The sequence below is a fragment of the Strix aluco genome, chromosome 5 (genome assembly GCF_031877795.1).
Source record: "Strix aluco isolate bStrAlu1 chromosome 5, bStrAlu1.hap1, whole genome shotgun sequence".
Taxonomy (NCBI): Eukaryota; Metazoa; Chordata; class Aves; order Strigiformes; family Strigidae; genus Strix; species Strix aluco.
In genome coordinates this window covers 10,092,067-10,115,775 of record NC_133935.1, presented here as the reverse complement: position 1 = coordinate 10,115,775, position 23,709 = coordinate 10,092,067, and the positions used below count along the sequence as shown (strand labels likewise).

Below are 23,709 nucleotides of genomic sequence, written 5' to 3'. Positions count from 1 at the left end.
TTGTTCTTTTTTCTTCCCATTTGTGGACGTTGGTTTTTTTTCTGATAAATACAGTTTCAGGAATATACCATCCATTTGAGTTTTAAAAAGGCATTTCACTGTAGTTAAATTTGAGTGTGTCATAGGTCTTCCAGAATTTGTTACTGTACACACATTTGCACGTCTGGAGTAGTTATTGCATACAGACACATACTCATTGCTTGATTTTACTACCTGCATCTACTGCTCAACATAATTGTAAATGTATCACTATTGAAATCTTTTTACAATTTTCTAAATAGAGTGAAATAACACACTGTAGCTTTAAATCACTAATATCTTTAAGCTTTCCAGGAACCTGGGCTATTTTAATTATCCTTTACTTGTTTACATGTTTATCTTTAGTAATCACCAAGAGAATCTGAAGTAACAAGGGTCTGACAAGAATGGCAAAGATGGTGTGCCTTTGGTTTTTTAGTCATGCATATGCAAGTGTTTTCCAAAGCTTAACTTGCTTTCTTCCCCAAAAATCTAAAAAAAGGACAAGTTTTCATACAAAAATGCCAAATGATGGGAGACACAATTATCATAGTTTTGGGCATGAAATTATATTCATAGCTAAGAGCATGCATGTGAATACCTTTTAAAATTTGTGAGTCTCTCTTGATGATTCCGAGACAGCTTTTCATTCTTTCAGACGCTCAATTTTGTAGAGCATTCAATCAGTTGCAAGGAGAAATTGAATAAGAAGAACAAAAGTGGAGCAGCTTTCACTGATGATGGGTTTGCAATGGGTAAGTTTCAGCACACTGACTAGCCTTTGGGTAAGCCAATGTAATGGATATTTGCAAGAAAAATTTTGTTTGTTTTGTATGTTCCCATAGTTAAAAATTCCATAATTTAAATTTGGGTTTTCGTGGCTTTAGCACAGTGGATTTAAGGGCTGTTATTTGTTCAGAATCTCCTAAGCATAGAATAGCTGAGTATGGGAGCAGACAGTTTTGTCGTATGTTGGTGCTCCCCAATTTCTTTCAAAGCTTGCAGATCTCAGCAGATGAAAAGGTATGCGAGTCTTTGGGTAAATTACAAGGTTTTCAAAAATTGAAGCTTATACTTTATTAAGATTTTTTTTCCTGTTAGATTTAATTGTAAATTAATTGCATTTTAAATTTTAATTGTGTGGAAATTATCAACCTAGGCTGATCCACTTAAAGAGATTCACAAAATGTTTTACAAATTACATGTTGACTTTGGTGCGTGGTTTGTTAATGACTATAGGTGTGGCTTACATTCTGAAGCTTTTGGATCAGTACCAGGAGTTTGATTCTCTACACTGGTTCCAGTCTGTCAGAGAGAAGTACATGAAGGAAATAAGAGCAGTAGCTAAGCAACAGAATGTGCAGTCCACTAATCAAGATGAAAAGCTACTACAAACTATGAACCTTACCCACAAGCGACTGGAAGTTTGTTTACAGGTATAGCATGTTATCTGTCCTGTATTGAGTTCTGCACTTAACCATCAAAATTCAGGTGTCTGTTTGCTGATGGAGCTTATCAAGAGCAAAAAACATAGAGCATTGTCTACAGCAACAATGCAAATACAGTATTAAGACTTGAGGTGTGTGATCCGAAGGAGATGTCGTGTTTGTAATATTTGAGTGAGTCAGGAACCTGTTCTGGTGGTTGTCCCATGGGGTTTGACATCTAATGCAACTAAAACCTAAATGCTTAGATAGGAGACAATAACTTTCTGGTTAAATTTCTTGTAACAAAGATTTCACATAACACTGATCCCTCAGAGTTGCTTGGGTGTTAATCTGAGCTGCTAAGTTGAATGGTGCACTAGCTGTCAAATAGAGGAAAGATGCATTTGAATTTTGAGGCATAGCAGTTCAGCTTTCATTGGTGGTATAAATGCTTTCTCTGCTCTTGATTTGAGGAGGCTGTGGGACAAACCTGTAGTTGGCTATTTAAAAGTAGCCCATGATTACATTCTGTAAAAGCACATTTGTTGTTGAAATAGATAAAGCCCTGTATGTCCTCATGACTCCCACGGGTGTGCACTCACTGTATTTGGTCCTCTTGTATTAAAAAAACACACGTCACTGAACCTTGTTCAGAAACTGATCAAGCTTGTGGTCATTTAAATTATAGGCTTGCACGTTTTTTTCCATGGGCAAGTTGCTCCAAATTCTCACTGCTGCTACAAACCTCATCTTAAGCCTCAGTATATTACAATGACAGATTTATTGCACTGATGCTGCTTTGCTTAAATTACTCTTTCAAGCTTTTGGCTGATACTTGCTTTGTAAAATACATGTAAACAAGGTATGAATGGAGGAAGATTTTTCGAAAGTGATTTAGATACTGAAATCTAGTTGCCTTAGATGCTTCTGAAAAATCCCATTTATATATGTCTACAAATTCATTCTTGTGATACTCTGACACTCATCTTCTGTATCTTTTCCCTTAGGAATTTGAACTCCTTTATTTCTCACTAAGTAGTGCAAGAATTTTTTTCAGAGCAGATAAAACTGCAGCAGAAGAAAACCAGGAAAAGAAAGAAAAAGAAGGTGAGTGAATGCTATACGTGGAACATTTTGGCTCATGAGTGTGCCAAATGGGGGCACACAAATGGGAAAGGTACTTTTCTTCTTTTTTTCCATAGCTGCTTTCTTGCCAGTGGGTTGATTCAGTATTCCAGAAAGAGTTTTATGGGGTCAAGGGTGACTGGGGAGTCAAGAACAGCTGACAGAGGCCTTCTTTGGAATGGGTGAATTTCAAGCTGAGCTTCTGAGGGGAGGGGGATCAAAAAAAAGCTAATATCACCAAAAAAAAAGCCAAAAAAATCTGGGGCAGGGAGAACTGCGTACTTGCAGTAATACTAAATTCAGTAACTTCAGCACCATACTTACCCTGTCAATTACCAGTTTGGACAATGACAGGCTTTTCTGCACAACCTTTGCTGGTGTGAAATAAATGGGTGTTTTTCACCTGTTGTTTACCAGCTGTTTTTCAACTTATGTAGGCAGGTGATGCAGATACCATAGGTGACTTCCAGGTGTTTATGATATGCTTTGGTCTACCACTGAATGATATTAAAAGGGTTAGATCTCAATTTGTGGTATGGTCTCTTGACTAGGTAACATGGGTATTTTGCATTTTATATTCTGTGTTTATGTATTCTCCCTCATGAATTCTGGAAGATTCTCTTGAGTATGGGAAAATTCTGTTCAAAGAAGTGAGAATGCTCCCAAGGATTAAGATATAAAAGTACACTTCAGTCACAAGTTACTTAAAAACGCAGGTAGTAGTATATTAAAAAGGGAATTGGTAAATAGTTTTCCACTGTAGTTCTGACAGGCACAAGTGGCCTGTGAGATTACAGTCACTGGAGCCAAAGATTAGTTTTCTTCTGCACTAGGAAAACAAGTGTAAAAAACATATATAAAATATGTACATATGGGTACAAATTTCAACAGTAGTCATCTGAATTAAGAGGCTCCTTCACAAAAAAAAGTATGTGTACCTAATTAAATGTTGAAAAATCTGTATTATGTGAACTCCATTATGAGTTCTCTTTATGGAATCGTAGAATGTTTTGGGTTGGAAGGGACCTTAAAGATCATCCAGTCCCAGCCTCCCTGCCATGGGCAGGGACACCTTCCACTAGACCAGGTTGCTCAAAGCCCCGTCCAACCTGGCCTTGAACACTGCCAGGGAGGGGGCAGCCACAGCTTCTCTGGAATTTGCAAAGAAAGAAGTCTTTTAGTGTAAACTTATATTTGATCATATTCAGTGAAGTTTCTCAAATAATTGTTCAACTCAAAACCCCCAAAAACCCTCCAGACATGCGTGCCCCGCCCCCCCCCCCCCAACAAACAAAAAACCCCACCCCCAAACCAAAACCCAACTACAAGTATTGTGATGAGTAAGAATAGACATACTACCCTGGCTCTTTAGGAGAGCTTTCTGTAGAACATCAGTTACTTAATTATATTTTAGGTTAAATACTCACTGTTGTGATGTGTTCAGTTCCCTGAAAAACATGTGGTGAGAAAAGCTTGAAATGCATACCAGGGTGAAAAATTTTAAACATGGTAATATATCTTTGCCATCTACAGTAATACTTGAACTCCGCAAAATGTTTGCGCATGTGTATGTAAGCTTTACACAGGTTCTACTGGTTGAAGAAACCTTTCGCCCCAAATACAGATTTCTTCGTAGGGCCGGGACCCTAGGGCTGCAAGATCAGTTTGCATGTGCAGACTATGGTATACTGTATCAAGTGTGTTATGACATCAGCATTATATATATGCTAAGGCTTTGTTTTTACTGCCTTGAATAAAATCTTAAACATGATGCGTATATTTATTTTTTTATTTTTGTAGAAGAATCTGTTAAAGCAAACAACGGAGATCTTTCCAACTCTACACCTGCCGATCCTGTTGTGAAATGATGTGGCTGGTATGGGCGATGATTACTTACTCAAATAATTCACGTTCTTGTTGTTATCAGTAACACTCTGTAGGGGTAAAAGCTCTAGATTTGATTTACTTGCTCTGTTAAACCCAAGAGAAAATGTACAGTAGTATACTAGCATCCAGTGAGGCTAGGTCTGTGTTTGTGTATATTTCCTGTAGAAACTCCTATTTTTCAGGAGTTTACATTATTTACAGCACCTTCTTTAGATTGAGAGTAATTACATAAAATGCTGACCTTGGAGGTAGTTATTTTAAAGTACAAATGTGCAGATTAAAAAAAAAATCTTACTAATTTTTAGATGCATTCTTGCATCTCTAACATAGCATTTAAAAAAACAAACAACAACAGAAAAACCAACTCATAGGCCATTGGTCTACAATTTGAACTGGTGCATCTCTTCAACCAGGAAAAAAAAAAAAATCAAGATACTGTGTTTCTCTCTTGTCCAAGAAGTAATTCAGACATGTTTCTATGCAGTCCTGCTGTATTTAATGCAGTCACAGATTACACTGTAGGTGTAACAGTGTATGTTAAAGCTATTACACAAAATGGAAATCCTTATTAATGTTTTATTCCACAAACCCTTATTATTACTATAGATAGTATTTGCATTGTGGGAACTTGGGATCCTGTCAGGCATTTATTTTCCCCTACTGTTTTTTCCCCCATATCAGAGAATGGGCACACCAGAAAAGTTGACATAATAAATTACTTCTCATTTCATACCGAAGGTCTGATTTGCATCCACAGAAGTAAGGAAATCCAGAGCCAAGACAGAACCACAATCAGCTCTTCCTTTTATGACCAGACACTGTGTGATGGGTGTCTGTAACTATTAAGTGATCTTACAGTTCATGAATTTGTTGTGCCTAATTGCAAGTTTCAGCCTCAATTCTGTATTTCCTAGCCTTTGTAGGTCTGTTGTACTGTCTGTGTTGTTCATACAGTCTTACATGCCTGATTAACAACAATAATTGCACTGCAGGCTTCAGAAGCTGCTGAACACTGTGAGAACTCTGTATAAATATAACATCTGTAATGCCTGCAAGTAGAGGTTCTAGGTTGTGCAAGAGTTACTCAGATTGCTAACTTCAGTCAGTAGCTAGACTTAGCTTAAAAGTAAACACCACTTTTAATAAAAGATACAGTTGTGCTTTAATCTCCCAGAACATAAAACACTTCTAGGTCTTGCTAACTAGAAGAAATCACTCTAGTCAGTCCAACTGAGAATTACTTTTTGGGGTGGCACTCTTAACTATTTGTAGACCATACTTGCCAGCTTCTTTCATCCGATTACAAAAAAGGTGATGTTTTAATGGTTCAAATTGTTCCACCCACCCCTGGGTCACTGCTTAAGCCACAATTCATGACGTACTTGTGATTCTCCCTTTCCTGCCAGTCACTTCAACATTCAGAAAGCTAGGACAAATGTTTGTTGCAACTGGAAAGACCAGACGGATGTGAAAGTCCTTTCATTGGTTCTGAAAACATGACACAGAAGCTTCATGGACTTTAAATCAGCTGAACTCATTCAAGTTTTTATTTTTAATTCATTATAACTGCAGAGACTGCCCTAAAGAATGCTGCATTACTTGATTTGTATTTTCGCTTTTTTATTTTGATACAGGTATTTTTTTGTAATTTGTGTACATCTTCTTTTTTGACCAAATTGTGCCCGCACTGAAGGCTCGGTAGCGCTGCTGAGATCAGCATTCTTGCTGCTCCTTTCCATACTGTTGCAATTGCAGTGTACATATTTCCATATTCCCCTCTCATCTGAAGTCACGTAAGTTCTTGGCTTGGAGTGGCCAAGTACTGCATTTTCTTCTTCCACAGCAACTGCAGAATCATGTGTAGGTGGTGTTCATGTCCCCTGGGATGGAGTTGCTAGGTAGCTACGTACAGTCAAGACATTACCCGTGCTCTAATAAAATCTTGACTTGTATTTTCCCTTCTATTTTTTTGGAAAGACACTATCTCAGATAGGTAATACTTTGCAGTTGAACATAAATCTTAACTGTGCATTTTCTTAATGCATGGTGGTTAACAAATTCATGCCATTCTGGTGATGGAAATTCTACAGGAAAGATGTAAGCCTATTTTTATAGAACCCTGTTTAATCTGGGAGACCTGAATGTATACTATATGTGGCAAAAATATATAAATGCATACAAATATGTACAGTGATAAGAGCTATTCTTGCTAATACTGGATTGTAGTTTAGATTTCTTTCTTTTTGTCATGTAGCAGCATATACATGCAGAAAGCTTTTCTCATCTGAAACACAAGGTGGGTCCTGGATTTGGATGTCACACACCCCTCTGTGTCAGTGAGAGTTGCATTAAATCCTTTCTCCCCTGCAAGGATCTGGAAGAGGTGCAAAATTCTTGCTGTGGTGCTACTACTCTCTTTATGGCTTTTGCCCTCCTGTTCCAATTATAGGAACAAAATGGACCCTAACTGGTTGTCCGGAGATGAAATGATGGAGCTAAAACAAAAAAATCCCCCAAACTAAACTGAATGTGCTCACTCAAAATTCCCTGAGGTGATGAAAGGAAAGTGAGGGTGATGAGTTTGCTGCAGGGACACAGAACAGATCTCTAGGGTTTTTCTCAAGGCAGGGGCAGAACAGGCTGCAGGGCACTCTCCTCCCTGAGAAGGCAGCTGCCCCCCCTGCCCTCGTGTGTCCAGTCTCGTGCCAAGGCTGTTGCCTGTACAGGCAGAAGCAGCTCTTGCAGCTGCCTTCCCCTACGCTGCCAGAAGCCAGGGGCTGCCTTGCCCTTCCCCCTTGCAGCACCGCGGTGCTCAGGGACAGCAGAGCACAGCCCCTGCCTAACAAACAGCTCAAAAGGTGTTTGCTCTGCCTGGGCATAAGCCACGGCCCCAGCAGCAGCACCCACCTGGTGTCTGCGTCACTGGGAAGTGAACGGCCGGTGCTGCAGCGTAGATTGTGGAGGTCCTAATGTGGTCTGTAATCAGAAGTAAATTTTGAGTTTTCATCTGATGTCCGTCAACAACAGCTGTCTTCAGCTTCTCAGGTACAAAGGACCAAATGTAACACTTAATGTTTCCTCACTCATTGTACAAAAGGGTATTTTGTTACCTCAGTCTCTTTGGTTTGTGAGTAGATGACATTATGTACATAAAACTGTGTTAATAAATGCGATTTTGAGAACCTCATTCTTAGTGTCTTCAGTAACATCAGTTCAGCAGGTGTTAATTTTTTTAATAAGACAGCTTCAACTTTTATTTATGAAGAATTTTTTGTGTCAGTTACTAACAGTTTTCTTCCATGTTTTTTTTTTTTAAAACATTCAATAACCAGCTAATTGAATTTATTCAATGTCAGACACTGGAAAACTGATCTTTCAGATGCTGTAGCACAGATTCTGCTTACAGAAAATGTAGTTTCCTAGTAAGTGATTGAGAAGAGTTGAATTAAGTTCAAGGAATTTCAGCTGTTTGTTCCACTTACCTTTATCTTGATTAATACAAACTATGCCACAGATTACACCGCTCCCACCCCCCAATAACTGCTGTTTATTTTTGTTTGTTCTTGCAAAATACAGTTTCTCATGTTTTCAGGTTAAACTGGAGGGGAAAGAATCTAAACTTATTAGCCAAATCTATCTAGTGTCTTATTTCAAGAAGGTACTATGAGACTAGTCAATACATTGTGGACTTACAATCTAGCATTTTATTGCTCAGTTTCTTAAAACCAAAGACTGCTGGTAGACTCAGCTGTTGCACGTGACTGTAATGTTAAAAATACAAAGAATTCTTATTATAAAAGTACTTATTTGTCCTACAACTATCATGTCTGGCAACTTAACTTTTAAGAAACCTACCCACAGAAAAACTGCACACAACTAACATGCCACATCTGTTGACTCTTCTGCTGTTTGCATGTCAGTGGTATTTAGGATAATGAATCAAGGAGGTACATTATGTCCATTATTTAATTACAGAATGTGTGAGTGCGGTCCCCATGAAGGAAAGAGTAGGCACTTAGATTTGTTTTGTAAGCTTATTCTAGATGCAATATAAAAATAGATTATATTAATAGGAAAAATTTAGTGTTTAACAAATTGTTTTGTAAATAGGCTAGCACAAAAGATAAATCTTGTTACACTTAAACTAGACTAAAAATAACTTCATCTGAAAATAAAGTAAATAGTGCATTTTTAACCTTCATTCAGATGCACATAATCATGCAAACTACGAAAACTGACTATGGAAGGAAATTTGAGGCCCGATCTTTGTTAAAGGAGCTGACAGCTTGCACTAATTTCAGTGAACTGGCAGCTGCTCCCATGTAAATCTGAAGAAGTGACATTAACCCTTTGTGGGTGACAGCTGTGCTGTCCCAGCTGCCAGCCGCAAGGGGCCAATGCTGAGACATTCCCCAGGATTGTCAGCGTCCCCGACACGCCTGTACACCACACATTCACAAATGCAAAAAGCCTCAAGGGCCAAGTCCAGCTGTTGTTTCATTGTAAATCCAGAGGAGACGCCACGCTCCCTCCAGCAGGAAGACAGAACCTGGCCTCGTGTGTACGCAGATGACTGAAAACCAGAGATTCTTGCAAAAAGATTCCCTCCTTTTCCTGCTTCCACACCGGCTGCAGGAAATGACAAGAGTCTTTTATGCTTCTGACTCCTCCCCTTCTTCATGTATGGTTCCATCCTCTTCTGCCTGATCATTCAGAAGCATGAACTTTCCATCATTTGTTAATGGCACAGACTTCATTAGCTGAGCTAATGCTTCTGGGTCCTGAAGAAAAACAAAAGAGCGTGCAGCAGGCTGCAGCAATCTTTGAGAAGCACACACTTTTCCCAGTACTTCTTGTTAAGGTTTTCCAACTATTTTTATGACAACCCTTAGTCTTAAGGTTTGAAACATAAATAATCCCTTTTGGGTCAGTAAAAACACCCCTTGGCTCTATAAGAAAAAAAAAAGTCATTAATTTTGAGCCTTTGTTTTGCTGTTCTTAGCTGGCATTGATATAATTACTGAAAACAGGGGGAAAAAATAACTAACTAAATAATTTATTATACCTGTGCTTATTACCTGTGACTAAAAGTTCATTCCCCCAATTGTTCCGCAATCTCAGCAGCAAAAATATACAGCAAATATGAATGTATTAGTGTCACATCTTTATATAGATAAAATTTATCTACAAGGGGCTGAGTAACTTTGCTGCTCCTAAGGGAGGAAGGAGTATGAGTTTCTGGAAGTGAAACAGCAATGTGTATGCTTTACGCTTCATCCCAAAGAGTTGGTTTGGGGTTTTTTTGAAAACTTTGCTCACAGCTTCCTTTCAAACGTGAACAACTGGATTTGTATAGTTCCGAATTTGATTTAGGATGGCAAATGTTATCTCAAATCAAGCTGTTGCGAAGTTAAACCGAGTTTATTTAACAGGGACTGTGTTAAATAATGTCCTAAAACTTTGTCATTAGGAGGATGAGCAGTTCCTTCTTCTCAGGCACACCAGAGGTACCTGGATGGTGCAACCAAAAGCAGAATATGACATATCACAACACAGACATAGGGAATGAAACAAACTTACCTTCTGTGCCTCAATGATTTCTTTTCCCAAGCTAATGGCATAGCAAATCTAAAAAAAAATATGTAAAGTTCAGTTTTTGTATGGTTTTTGTTCCTTAACTGGGACTAAAACACAGACGTGTCAATGCAAACCTAAGTCTTAAATACTGGTCTAAAAGCAGAGGTGCAATACCAGTTCACTATGCTAACTACATACAAATGAAACTATCTTTGGTTCTGCTTCAGAGCTCACTTAGCCTGGTAAATCTTTGTACTCATCTCAGTTTTATTTACCAAACTTTATTTTCAAATCTGGGGGACCTCTTCCAGTGCATGTAAGGGCGTTACTGTTTTTTAATACAAAAATTCTCCAGCACATTCCCTATTTCTAATTGTGTTATTATCATAGGCAGCAAGCCCCCGGTGGTGGTACCCCAGTACGGCTGTCTTGTCTTTGAAAGCTTTATAGACATACATGTCAACACAGCCGAGGTTCAGTTTTGTTAGTGCTGATGCTAGACAAAACACATTCCCCTTGCTCTTAATGCTGGTATTAGCAATCACATCCTTTCCTCCTTGCTGTACATGCTGCTGCGTTATCTATAAATCTGCTCCTTTTTAGACACGAGCCATCAAAGGTTTGCACGTTAAGGCATATTTTCCTGGCAAGAAATAGAGCTGCGCTTGCTTCTATCGCACTATTTCCGTGATGTCTAAGCCAAGAAGCCGAAGACCTGTTTTCTAAATAAACTATTAAATGTTATGCAAACCTTCTCCCCTTCCGTGTTGCTCTCAAAAACATACGCGCTCATGGATTCTTCTCCCAGAGCCTCACTGAGATGGACCACAAAGCCAATCAGCCGCCTGTTATCCCGATGAGCAGCAAACTGTGTCACAGTGGCAAGTTCAAACTGGAAAAGTATAATAAAGAATTTATTTTTTTTTTACCCAGCATTTGGTTAGCTTGGTCAAGAGCTCAAGTTCGTGTCACTGAGTATTTAATGCTGTGGTAGAAAACCAAATTCAAAATAAAAGTTACTTACACTTGTTCGTGTAACTTGGGTTTGAGGATCTATTAACCTGCAATTATGTGTAGGGAAAAAAAAAAAAAGGATTTTAGAGTGATTCTTTGTAATTTCAAGGTGCTTTATAATAGTAAGGCAATCACTACAGCAGTTTTACAGATGAGGAAACGTGCACAGAATCAAATGGTTCATCTGTGATTTCAAGCTGGTCGATGGCAAGGTTCAACTCTGGACCCTGACTCCCAGCTGCCTGACACGTACAGGTCGGGGTGTTTTTTGGAATCACTAATTCACAAAGGACCCCCAGCATGCGGGCTGATACACTAATATGCATGTGGACATAAACACACTCCAGGTAAAGTGAATGTCATGTATCAACACATTCTACAGGGACAACACTGACAACAGGACAGTCATGGCTCTCTTGCTGTTGCTACATGTAAGGAAAGAATCTTCCAATGCTTTTTTTTTTTTTCATCTTTTTCTGTATCTTTGCAGGGCCTTACAGCCCCGCTGCATCCCCTAAATTTTGGTAGGATGTCCTTACAACGTAGTCAGGAGGATGGTTTCTAGATACTACAGAGTAAGAAAAGAGATATTTTTACTAAGTGAATCTCAGGATCTTGCTCCCTCAAAGGGTTTATTTCTTGAAAAACAAAACCAAAAATACTTAACAAATCACAAGCTGTATGAAGAGAACAGAATGTTGACAAGTTGAAGGTTTTACAGTACCTCAAGTTCTTGCTGGTGACCATGAGATGGGATTCAGTCATACGGAATATGTTGTGAATGGCACGAGCAGCTAACACTTGTCTCATAGCTTCGTAAATCACCTCGCTGGTGTTATCTGACTGAACAGCCATAGATCCTAAAAACCGAACTACGAACATCTGCTGCAAGAGGGAATCTGGAAGATAAAAGGCATGACTTCCTTCACTGTGCTGCTTCAATTTTCCAGTAGCTGAAGTTATCAATGAAACTTGTATTTTCACTTTGGAAATTCAACAGTAAACCTGTGGGTGGTGACTGCTGTGAGTGGTGACTTCCTGCTGTGAGCCAGGCAGTGCTCTGACCCAGTTTTAAACAGTGCTTTGAACTGGCAGTGAGTAGGGGAAAAAAAACCCAAGAACAATCACATTTGCTTGGAAACTCTGAAAGTGTAACTGGGCCTTCAGGCCTTATCTGATTAGCTAGTAAAATTCACTTGCCTACTTTGTTATTAGGTGTACATAAACTGTGATAAATTTATGATTGTGCACAAGCCTTGGCTTCCATCAAATTAACTCTTATCTTTAAACCTTGTACATTCCTCACTTTCTTCTATGTCCTTCTGACCTTCCATTCAGCTGGTTCCAATGAGGTTTTCCTTGCTCACTGACTGTCACCATAAGGCTCCTATTTACACGTGACAAAGCCATCATTTGACCAGGCTCCCTTTATGGTTGGTGGTGAGCAAGGTAAAGCGGGATGACTCCTGCTAAATGTGGCCATTCAAAGGGCACAACAGCTGCGTCTGCATTGCACAAGACCCCAGAAAGGTTGTTAAGCATCAGCCTGAGCTGAGCTTACGCAGATCCACTGGTGCGGTCCGAGCCGCTGGGCAGTCACCAAGCACCACGCTCTGGGAGAGCGGTGGCGGAGCCGGGTGCGGCTGCTGCTGCTGGAGGCACCCGCTTGTCCCAGCTACGCCGCTGTCGGGCGGCCTGTGACCATCCCACCTCGCCGTGGGACAGCGCACGCAAGGGAGGGCACGTGGGTCAGGAGGTTCTGCTTTGGTTCTGTGAGTAGTTTTCTCAGAGGGGCTGCTGGTTCCAGACAGCAGCTGTAACTGGCACAGGAAGAGGAGAACAGCCAGGGTCTGAGCCCGGCGCGTGCTGGAAGAGGCAAGTCAGAAGTGCTGACCTTTACTGGCACGTCACTGCGAGAGGGAAAGGGGGCAGCAGGGAGAAACTCTCCAGTTGCTGAGAGACATGTTGCTGCTGCTAGCTACATGCTGGGCCTCTGTAAGATTTAGATGGTGGATTTCAGAGTTCACAGGGGTAAGAAATGGCTACTAAGAAGCCTCAACTTGAGCAGAATTATAGTACAGTCCCACCAAACCCTAAAGAAGTCAACAGCTACTTTAAAAAAAGTAAAAAGGAAAAGAATGAAAGACAAAAAAACCAAGCAAACCACATCTTTTTGTGTTTAAACATTTGAAATAAACCTAACCTGGAATACTGCTTGGACTGTTAAGGAAAAAGGTGTTTGTTTTCACAGGTAACAATGTTTAAAAGACTGGCTTCTGAAAGGTAACTACCTTCAACTGTACTATGGATCTGCTACCACTGCTCCACTGTGTCTGGTGTTTTCATTAAGAGACACGGGAGAGCTGACAGCTGGATTAGGCCTAAAATCATGACTAATTTTGTCTAGAAAAATGAAGCACTGACCTTCCACCTCATCTTTGCTGCTGTCTTCAGATTCCCCAAATGGGTTTGCACGCCTACGAAATAAGAATAAAAACTCTAATTACAGATTCTGGTCACCACACACCCATGTTGCAATACTTAATTTTCTCTCCTAAAATCACTGTTCAAGTGATTGATTGCTGTCTCTGGCCATACCTGCCACCTCTGTTCTGGTCCAAGAATTCTGTGGCAGGCAGTACAATATCAAATTGAATCGGTGTTCCAGGAGCAATGAGTTGTGCAGAGTCTTGAATGCCAGCTGATTCACTGGGAATTATTTTATCATTTTCCGTATTCTTTACATTCTGGCTAAAGTGAAAATGGAAAAAAAAAAGTCTCAATCAATCAATGACACTCTATCTCTGCTCTGGAAGGGAGACAAGATTATTCAAAATTCCAAATCAGGATTGAACCACTATACATATATATGAGTATTTTCCTATTTACTTTTTACTGAGAACTCTAATCAAATCTCTGTTTTCTTTTTTTATACCTAAAAATATTTAGAAAAAAGTAAATGCTGGTATATTAAACCTGAACGCAGATCAGCTCTGAGTGTGGGCAGACTTTCAGCAACAGGTTGTTGTTTGTCTCCCTGCCCTCTCATGGCCGTATATACAGCTGCATTACCAGTGCAAACAGCAGAGACCTGGACTTGTGTCCACACGTGTCAATGACAATCCTGACATCTTTTTTAGATCTTACTTGGCCACAGGCTTGTTACAATGTGATGGTTAAGAAGTGTTATACACTGGGTCAGATTTCTTCCTGCACCTTTTCTCAAAGAGAATGAAATGCTGTTTCCCACAGCTACAGAAGTTGTAACTATACACATCACTACCTATGGTACACTGGGTTTACTAGCAGCATCCTTCTATTTCTAGAAAGTTTTCTTGTTGCATACAGATGTAGAAGTGACTTGGGAGATTAGCTGTCAATGAAATATATTTCTGTAGTCAAAGTGAAACACCTGTATTGTGACTAAAATTAGGAAGAAATTGACTGGCATTCCCCATGGTATAGGGAATCTTTGGAATCTGTAAGCAATCATAATAAAGGGAATCATAGATCATAGTAAAGGCCCTGGGCTGAGAGGCAGAGGATCTGGAAAAGGTTTGAATTTCTAGAAGCAAGTATCTAAGTAAGAATTTACAATTCTCTGACAAAACTTGCAGAGAAGTCTCGTTCATGCTGAAGTCAGTGTGACACAAACTTGCCCTATTTTATGCATCACACTGCTTCTGAAAGCAGGATTTCAGTCCAGTACTGGGCTTGAAAGCCAACTCTGATGATGAAGTCTGAAGAATTCCCACTGGGTAAAATGCTAGGATCATGTGGACACAAAGAAATGATACATAAAATATATATTTTGAATATAAGCATATTCCAGAATATTATTAAGAATTTTTGAAAGAGGGGAGCTTCACTGATTGACCTGAATGAGCACAAGAGAACAACAGTAATTATTCTGACAGCAGTGTAAGGCATATTCCTGTGACAGACTGACAGGCACCGCTTGAGGTAATATGCAAGAACATACTTACTTCAATGTATACTAGGGACTCTGCTCTATTATCCACATTACAAGTCATTCCCTTACAGCAAAGCACTTACAAGAAAGCATTGTGTTTGTTTCTGAAGAAACAGCAAAATCCCAATGGTCAACTGCAAGGAGCTTCAAAGCTGTGGTGTGGAGCAATAAGCATTACCCTCAACACTTTGCATCTCTTATGGCTTTCAGTAGGAAACATCAGAAGTAGAGGGATTTGCTGGAACACACAGTTTTGTAAAGCCAGGGCCTAGACGGGGCTTTCTCCCGGGTGACTGCTGCCCTGTAAAAGGTCGTGACTGAGCACACGAGTCTCTAGTCCATGCAAGTAAGAGTGTTACCTGGGGTGGTGAACTTCGTGTTTTTTCCCAAAACTGGTAATGGGAGTCACTGCTTGTAGGGCTGTCTGATTTAACTTGATTGCAGCTGCCTGTGAAAACAAGACCGAACAGCTCTTTTACACGCACTTTATGTTGCCACGTAAAGAACAATGGGAAAGCAAGTTGGAAGGAATGGACTGAAAGATGGAAACAAGCTCCCACCTCTGGATTGTCAGTGAGATAGATCTGTCTGGAGATGTTGTTGATGGCAGATATCCACTGGAAGGGAAAAACGAAACTGAACTCTTCAAGCTCACTTGAATACAAGAATAATAGCATTAAGAAAATATTTTTACCTCCTCGTACTCTTTCTTGCTTTCTGCTTGAAGGGTTATACCCCTAAAATATAAACATAGTGTATCAATGCTAACAGTGGACACCAGGAGTGTTTGACTCCAAGTCTTACAGTAACATCACCAAGCTTTGTCAAAGGAACAAAAGTCATGAATAAGCCACAGCTAAAAGATGCTGCATGTGCTGTTCAGGCAGTTGTGGGGGAGGATGGGAAGGAACATGCTTTTAATTTGGAAACATCCTTCTGGAAACTCAGAAAGGCTTACTACTAGAGCAAGCATGTTTTACATGAAACAGCATCTGAAAGGGTAGGTGTGACTGTCTGTCCTCAAATAAAACCTGTCTCATACGCTTTGCCTGTAGGAGTAGTGATCTGAAAGCAGTATCTTCTGTCTTCGCAGTCTACGGCCATAACAGAACAGTTGTCCAGGTCCTGAATCAATCCTCCAGCTACTGCTCCCCTTGGCTGACACATCAAGTTGCCACCTTGAGTGAAGAAATACAGTCTTTCCCAAGTTGTAGTCACCAGACCTGTTTTACTGAAGAAAAGATACAGTAATAAAGACTCATTACTATTTAGAAATTACTCCAAATATATATGAAACTGCAAACATATCCTGATGCTAATCTGAACTTCATGTTCAACCCTGGAATTTTTTTAAAGATGAGTCTCTGTTAAGAAGTAAAACCAGCACCTATTCCTAGCAGAAACTAATCCTTAATGAAGAATTAAACTAATTTCAAACATCCCAAGTTAAAAAACATTCTCTGCAGTATCTCCTAGTTACAGAATAAAAGAATTATTGGTATTGAGTAACTGACATGAAATACTATTAAGCAGCATTAAAAAAAAAAAAAAAGGTATTTTCAAGCTGAAGAGCAGCATGAGCCATTTCAGCACAAAGAATCATTATTAAAAAAAAAAAGGTCTTCTGCAAGTAGTATCTCAGAGTCCATCTTCTCCCTAGCTATGGAGTCCTATTATATTGTAATCCAGGTCTTAGAATGCTACAAGAAATTAATAAATCTCCACTCTCACAAAAAAAAAAATTACTTGTCAAATAGAAATAAACTGATATTTAATCATTCACATAAACAGGATTACTATGTGCCACCAATATACATACCTCCTGCAGAAGCTGATGGAAGATTTTATTTGGAAAATCTGCAGAGGTAACTCTATGTATGGTACACATTCAAAGTTATGCACTTTCACTGTCCATAAAGCTTTTATCAATGTAAAGGAGATCATTTATGAAAACATGTATTAACTACAAAATATAGCTGTTTATTTTTGTAAACACTATGTTTTCATTAGCCCTAAGAACTGGGAACAATATGAACCCAGCTCCATCAGTTTCTAATTTTTAGCCACTTGAATGCAGGAAATCATCCCTGTAGGTGATTTCAACCATAAGTAAACTTCTGTTTCCAGGAAAACAGTCTCAAATGGCTCTAATTTGGTTTAAGCTTCTAAAACACATTTTCAAAGATGACAGAGATACTTAGCAGCTGAGGAGTACAGCTACCACAGTGATTCAAGAGCCTCAAATGTCATTACCTGAGGAGTCTTTATGACCTAAAAAAAAAAAAGAAAATGTAGCAACTAGTCAGCAGCTAAACAAACCAGCAAGTAGCAACACTCTTCTTACTTTCTAAGATTAAGGTAGCCAGCCTTCTGGATGAGATTTCTATTGATAGCAGGTGAAGTTACATCAGAATCTGGGGTGTAAACAGATTCATTAACTGCAATTAAGTCCTGCTGGGATACCCTCATTTTTTCAGTTTCAGCATCCAGCTCTCCCTGTATGCTGGAAAAAGGGAAGAAGAAACCCAAAGCCATCATTAGTCAATTTATACCAGGATATAGCTAACATCTGTAAGCCAAAATGAACAAAAATACCAGCTGAGATTATCACAGAATAGGTTGGGTTGGAAGAGACCTTAAAGATCATCAAGTTCCAGGGCAGGGACATCTTCCACTAGCCCAGGTTGCTCAAAGCCCCGTCCAACCTGGCCTTGAACACTGCCAGGGAGGGGGCAGCCACAGCTTCTCTGGGCAACCTGTGCCAGTGTCTCACCACCCTCATATTAAATAATTTCTTCCTTGTAACTAATCTAAATCTACCTTCTTTCAGTTTTAAATTGTTACCTCTTGTCCTATCCCTACACTCCCTGATGCAGAGTCCCTCCCCAGCTTTCCTGTAGCCCCCTTCAAGTACTGGAAGGCCGCTCTAAGGTCTCCCTGGAGCCTTCTCTTCTCCAGGCTGAACAACCCCCAACTCTCTCAGCCTGTCCCCATAAGGGAGGTGCTCCAGCCCCCTGATCGTCTTTGTGGCCTCCTCTGGACCGGCTTGAGCAGGTCCATGTCCTTCTGATGTTGAGGGCCCCAGAGCTGGACACAGCACTGTAGGTGGGGTCTCACGAGAATGGAGTAGAGGGGGAGCATCCCCTCCCTCACCCTGCTGGTCACACTGCTCTTGATGCATCCCAGGACACAGTTGGCTTTCTGGGCTGTGAGCGCACATCGATGGCTCACAGTCAGTTTTCCAACCACTACTATGCCCAAATCCTTCTCCGCAGGGCTGCTCTCAATCCACTCATCACCCAGCCTGTATTTGTGCTTGGGATTGCCCCGACCCATGTGCAGGACCTTGCACTTGGCCTTGAGTTTGCACGGTCCCACCTCTCCAGCCTGTCCAGGTCCCTCTGGATGGCCCATCCCTTCCCTCCAGCATGTCGACCGCACCACACAGCTTGGTGTCATCAGCAAACTTGCTGAGGGTGCACTCGATCCCACTGTCCATGTCTCCAACAAAGATGTTAAACAGCGCCGGTCGCAACACCAACCCCTGAGGAATGCCTCTCATCACCCCCCTCCACTTGGACATTGAGCCACTGACCGCAAGTCTGAGTGCGACCATCCAGCCAATTCCTTATCCACCGAGTGGTCCATCCATCAAATCCAATTCTCTCCAATTTAGACACAAGGATGTCATGCGGGACAGTGTCAAAAGCTTTGCACAAGTCCACATAGGTGATGTCAGTTGCGCTTCCCTTATCCACCAACGCTGTAACACTGACATAGAAGGCCACCAAATTTGTCAGGCACAATCTGCCCTTAGTGAAGCCACGTTGGCTGTCACCAATCACCTCCTTATTTTCCATGTGTCCTAGCACAGTTTCCAGGAGGATCTGCTCCATGATCTTGCTGGGCACAGAGGTGAGACTGACTGAAGTTCCCTGGGTCCTCTTTTATTTCCCTTTTTAAAAATGGGGTTATATTTCCCCTTTTCCAGTCCGCAGGAACTTCACTGGACTGCCATCTCAAGTACGATGGATTATATTGGAGAGTAGTGCAAAGATACATTTTATTTTTATAATAGACTTTATATGAAATACAATGTAAGACTACATGTCCAAGGCTTTCTCTAAGGATGAGATAAATCAGTGCAGTTAGGAAAGACTGGAAGGAAGAGGCATACAATAGGGAACTACTCCCAGAAAATGTCATCTGAGCCTAAAGAGACCAGATGCATATGCTCTGAAGGTATTAGCAATGGTTTAAGGAAAATATGGTTATCTTTTGCAGGCTGGCAGCTAAACGACAGCCAGGATTTCCCTTTGCTCTTTATTTTGAAAGTCCAGCTTGAAGATGTTACTCTCAATATGTCTCATACAGTAGCTATGCTTGCTTTTCCACAATTTGTACTAAATGTAGTCTTCTTTCCTCAAACAGTATAGAGATAACAACCAGAATTATGAGATTGTTTTGTAAGACTGAAATGAGCAGATGAGAAATGCTTAAGTGTTGAGAGTAAAGTTTATTTTTTGAGAGAGATAGCTTCTAAAAGCAATGCTTGTATGAATTTACACTGCTGAACATATACAGATGTTGCCCTAGTATAGGGGCACAGTTCAAAGTAGGCTTTACTATAGTATCTCTTGGCTTTCACAGAACCTTGACTAATTCCTGCCATCAGACCACCTATTAACTGGTCACGGATTTTCAACAGCAAGTTTTCCATGAATACAGAACAATATAGTAATAAAATCTATAGCTCAAGTCTCATTTTAGCTTTAATTTTTGTTCATAATAATGTCTTCCACCTTGGTGTGACTCAGAAAACATCCTTGGTGCAGGCTGGGCAAACTGACTGAAAAAAAGGCAAGTGTCACACCTGCCTTTGACACAGGCAAGAAAAACACTCTGGGGAACTACAAGCCAGTCAGACATACATCAGCCCCTGGGAAAGTTACAGAGCACATTCTCCAGGCATTTCCAAACACACAAAGGACAAGAAGGTGGCAACTGGGAACAGCCAGCACAGATTTACCAAGGACAAATCATGCCTGACCATCCTGATTGCCTTCTGTGATGCAATGACTAGCTTGGTGGACAGGAGAAGAGCCGTGGCTGCTCTTTCACTTGACTTCAGCAAGACCTTTCACATAGTCCCATAGTATCCTTATAGCCAAACTGGTGAAATACAAACTGGAGAAGTTGACTACAAGATGAGACTACAAGATGCGTAGAAAACAGGGAGGGACTACTGAGCTCAAAGGGTTGTAATCAGTGAGACAAAGCCCAGCTGGTACCCAGCTATTAGTCATGTTCCTCATGGGTCAATACTGAGGTTTACAGGTTTACAGTCTTTAATAAGAGCTGGACAACCCATAGGAGCAGATGACACAAATTTGGGAAAACCGATTGACAGATATGGTAGAGTGGAGGACTGCTGTTCAGAGGGACCTTGACATGCTGCAGAAATGGACAGATTCATGAAATTAGCAAAGACAGATACAAAGTCCTGCCTGGGATGGAATAACCCTGTGCAACTCTAAAGGATGGAAGACTTCTGGATAGAAAGCAACTTTCAGCAAAGGACCTGGGGGTCCTAGAGGACACACTGAACATGAGCCAGCACCATGCCTTTGTGACAAAAAAAGTTGTCACATCCTGGGCTGCAAGAGCAAGAGTATAGCAGTGGGTCAAAGGAAGTAATTATTCCCATCTGCTCAGCACTTGTGAGACTCCAACAGGAGTACCGTGTCTAGTTTTGGTGACCCAGCACACAAAAGACAGAAACAAAGTCAAGTGAAGAGCCACCAAGATGACTAGGGGGGCAGAACACGTGACACGAGAAGCAGCTGTGAGAATTGTTTTCCAGACTGAAGGTTAAGGCTAAGGCGGGGATCTTACTGCTAGTTTAACTACCTGACGGGAGGGTATACAGCAGATGGAGCTAGATCCTTCTTGGAGATGCACAGTGATAGGATGGGAGACAGTGGACACAAGCTGTAACCAGATACTGTATGTGCCATGTGTGAGAGACAGACAGACAAACTGAGATGCTCTAAACCTGACTGGACACAGTGTGGAGCATTCTCCTCTAACTGACCCTGCTTTCAGCAGGAGAGTGGACTAGATGACCTCTCGAGGTCCCTACTGTAGCAGCTGTTCTTTGACTTTCAGAGAAAGAATACTAGCAAATATTTGATTTCTTTATTAACTTTTCCAAACATGAGGAGTTATTAACTGTATCCAGGCCACTAGGAAAACTCATGGGGTGGGAACATAAGAATACTTGTCGTTGCATACCTTAGAAAGTCATTAATACTTGCACCTATGCAATAAGAAATTTTCTCCCTACTTCCTGCACAAGTGGTTAAACCTTTTGAAGAACATGAGCACATAACACAGGCTGTACACAGCAGGAGCAGAGATCTACGTAGTACACTGTCCTGCCCCTGACAGCGGCAAAAAGCCTGTGGAAAAGTACAAGACAAGTACATGTGATTCTTCCCCTGTTCTCCTCCACAGTCTTTTGCAGAAGCTGGTGATATCCTGTAACTGTTGATGTAATCTGGAGACACAGCGCTGCATTTAAGTCAGCACTAAGCAGTATCTGACCAGTCGGATGGAGAGTCACTCTTGCATCACAGTGTTAGTCTGTGTCACGTTAGCTTATTTCCAGCTTTTCCACATCTTTAGAAAGCTGAGATTTCCTAAGCTCTCACACCACCTCCAAAATGAGACCAGCTGTGTGCAGCTTACTACCTAGCCAAGTCATGAGAGAGGCTGAGTTATAAAGGATGAGTAATATCATCAGATCTGAATTAAATTAGATCATATTTTGCAAGCTAATACCTTTCAACATTATCATTAAATGTCAGAATAAGAATTTTTTAAATTCCATTTTGAAATAAAATGGAACAGTGCTGTCATTTTTTACATAAGTGCTACTTCAATGAATCTTTTTAATAGTAATTTTTGTTGCACCACAAATTACTTCCAAGAAAACTGCCCCGGCATCTTCACGGTTCCGAGACTGCATTCCTCTTCCTAAGTCATGTTTCTCCTATCTCCAAGGTAGAAAGGAGAGAAAGCTGACAATTCTGAAGTTACACGCATTTGTGGCAATTAGACCAACTGGTTACTGAGAATATTTTAGTGATCTGCCTTATGTGTTTTAACAGTTAGGAATATTCACTATATAAATGAAAATACTTTTAAATACGAAGACTCGGTTTCACAATCAGCTTAAATAGATACAAGACTACATCACCGCAGAAATTCTGTAGCTGCACAATGGGTCTCATTGGCTTGTTGTTCCCAGAAAACAAATCTGACAAATAAAAAGCTTTTAGTTTGATTAGCAAGCAGATCTGACTCACTGAGGCCTTGTGATCCCCAGCACTAAAGAAGGAAAGGAGTGGGCAGCACAGTTTTCAGTGGCTGTATAATCTTAAGTCATGAAACCATGTCCTGTGTCAGTAATTGCTAAGCTGCACAGTGTCATTCAGAATTTTGCAAGCTTCTCTTTTGGTTTTTCCAAAGACGTCACACACTTGTACTAGTTACATCTGAGTTGCACTTTCAAGCTTTGCTCTGTGACAGACTTAAAACACAAAAACCAAGACTCAGCAAAACAACCGAGCAGCCTGTATTTGCTTCCATTTGTGTACTATCCAGAATTCAAATCCATCAGACTTTGGAAAACAAGGGTTTATTCTATGGTGAGGATCCAGTGGCAGGATCCTCACTGTGCCTGTAAAACACAAACAAGATGCTCGAGCCTTACTAAAGGGCACTATTTCAAGGGAGTTTAAAACCTGTCCTCCAGTCTGTACAAATGCTGTGTAGACTGTAGAAGGATTTATTTCAGAAGTGAGTGTGAAAAGATAAGTATGAAGGTACAGGAAGCAAAGAATCATTTAGTGAAAGAATCTACTACACAGGGCAATTACTTACAGCACTATTCTCAAATTAACAAGTATGCATTATTTAAAATGCCACCAGAGTCAGAATAAGTAATGATTTGGCTATAGTCCGATATGAAAGGTATGAAGCAATAATGTGAAGGACTCAGTCTAGTGTTCCAGCTGATTTTAAATAAATGATTAATGTTCTCTCTAACATGATTGCATTTTAAATGTAAAGTTTACATTTACAGGGACTTAATTATAAAGAAAACGTCAATCTTCACCACAAGTAGAGTACAGGGTTGGGGGGAGGGTGTAAGAAGAAATAATCACAAAATCAGGAGTACAGAAGTGAGGCAGGTTATTGACTTAGCCAAAGCAGGTTGAACTCAGTGGACAGATACAGCCTATACTGGATGCAATGAGTATGTTCTCTAGGGCGAGGAGTTTCGTTTACCTTGTGTAGCTGCAACTTCAAACACTATAGGCCCTAAATCCTTCTTTGAGAGCTTAATGGATTATTGTTACAGTATTATTACAGGAGACCCAGCAAGTATGAATACCTCTAATTCAGAATGCACTTTAGCTTTATTATATTAATTCTGTTAACCCATTTCAAGCCCAAATTCCGTGCTTTTGTGTCCATGAGAAGAGACATGGGGATGCCAGAAAGCATGTGAACACTTCACAGTACATAGTTTCTATCTACACTGCAAAAATACTTTCTGAAGTGCACTGACAGTGTTTTCCTTTACATGTACAAACATATCTCTTTTCCACCTGCTGCTTC

At 40.5% G+C, this 23,709-nt stretch overlaps 2 protein-coding genes across 9 annotated transcripts in view; one reads left to right on the top strand and one right to left on the bottom strand.

Moving 5' to 3' along the window:
* Window positions 1–7,644, top strand: part of WASHC4 (WASH complex subunit 4) — a 42,389-nt gene extending 34,745 nt beyond the window's left edge. For 5 of the 7 annotated variants that reach the window (XM_074825881.1, XM_074825880.1, XM_074825877.1 and 2 more), the window contains 4 exons: window positions 677–773; window positions 1,258–1,454; window positions 2,453–2,552; window positions 4,371–7,644. In XM_074825881.1, coding sequence (XP_074681982.1) covers window positions 677–773; window positions 1,258–1,454; window positions 2,453–2,552; window positions 4,371–4,438 — 462 coding nt within the window. In that variant the 3' untranslated portion in view covers window positions 4,439–7,644. The remainder of the gene's footprint in view (window positions 1–676; window positions 774–1,257; window positions 1,455–2,452; window positions 2,553–4,370) is intronic. The other 2 variants (XM_074825878.1, XM_074825879.1) reach the window with 2 other exon arrangements.
* Window positions 7,645–8,134: 490 nt separating this feature from the next.
* Window positions 8,135–23,709, bottom strand: part of APPL2 (adaptor protein, phosphotyrosine interacting with PH domain and leucine zipper 2) — a 39,603-nt gene continuing 24,028 nt past the window's right edge. The window contains exons 10-21 of one of the 2 annotated variants that reach the window (XM_074825885.1): window positions 17,366–17,524; window positions 16,064–16,252; window positions 15,716–15,758; window positions 15,582–15,638; window positions 15,381–15,469; window positions 13,647–13,799; window positions 13,473–13,525; window positions 11,773–11,947; window positions 11,059–11,095; window positions 10,786–10,926; window positions 10,038–10,085; window positions 8,135–9,238 (exon numbers count right to left, since the gene is read on the bottom strand). In XM_074825885.1, coding sequence (XP_074681986.1) covers window positions 9,110–9,238; window positions 10,038–10,085; window positions 10,786–10,926; window positions 11,059–11,095; window positions 11,773–11,947; window positions 13,473–13,525; window positions 13,647–13,799; window positions 15,381–15,469; window positions 15,582–15,638; window positions 15,716–15,758; window positions 16,064–16,252; window positions 17,366–17,524 — 1,273 coding nt within the window. In that variant the 3' untranslated portion in view covers window positions 8,135–9,109. The remainder of the gene's footprint in view (window positions 9,239–10,037; window positions 10,086–10,785; window positions 10,927–11,058; window positions 11,096–11,772; window positions 11,948–13,472; window positions 13,526–13,646; window positions 13,800–15,380; window positions 15,470–15,581; window positions 15,639–15,715; window positions 15,759–16,063; window positions 16,253–17,365; window positions 17,525–23,709) is intronic. The other variant, XM_074825886.1, reaches the window with a different exon arrangement.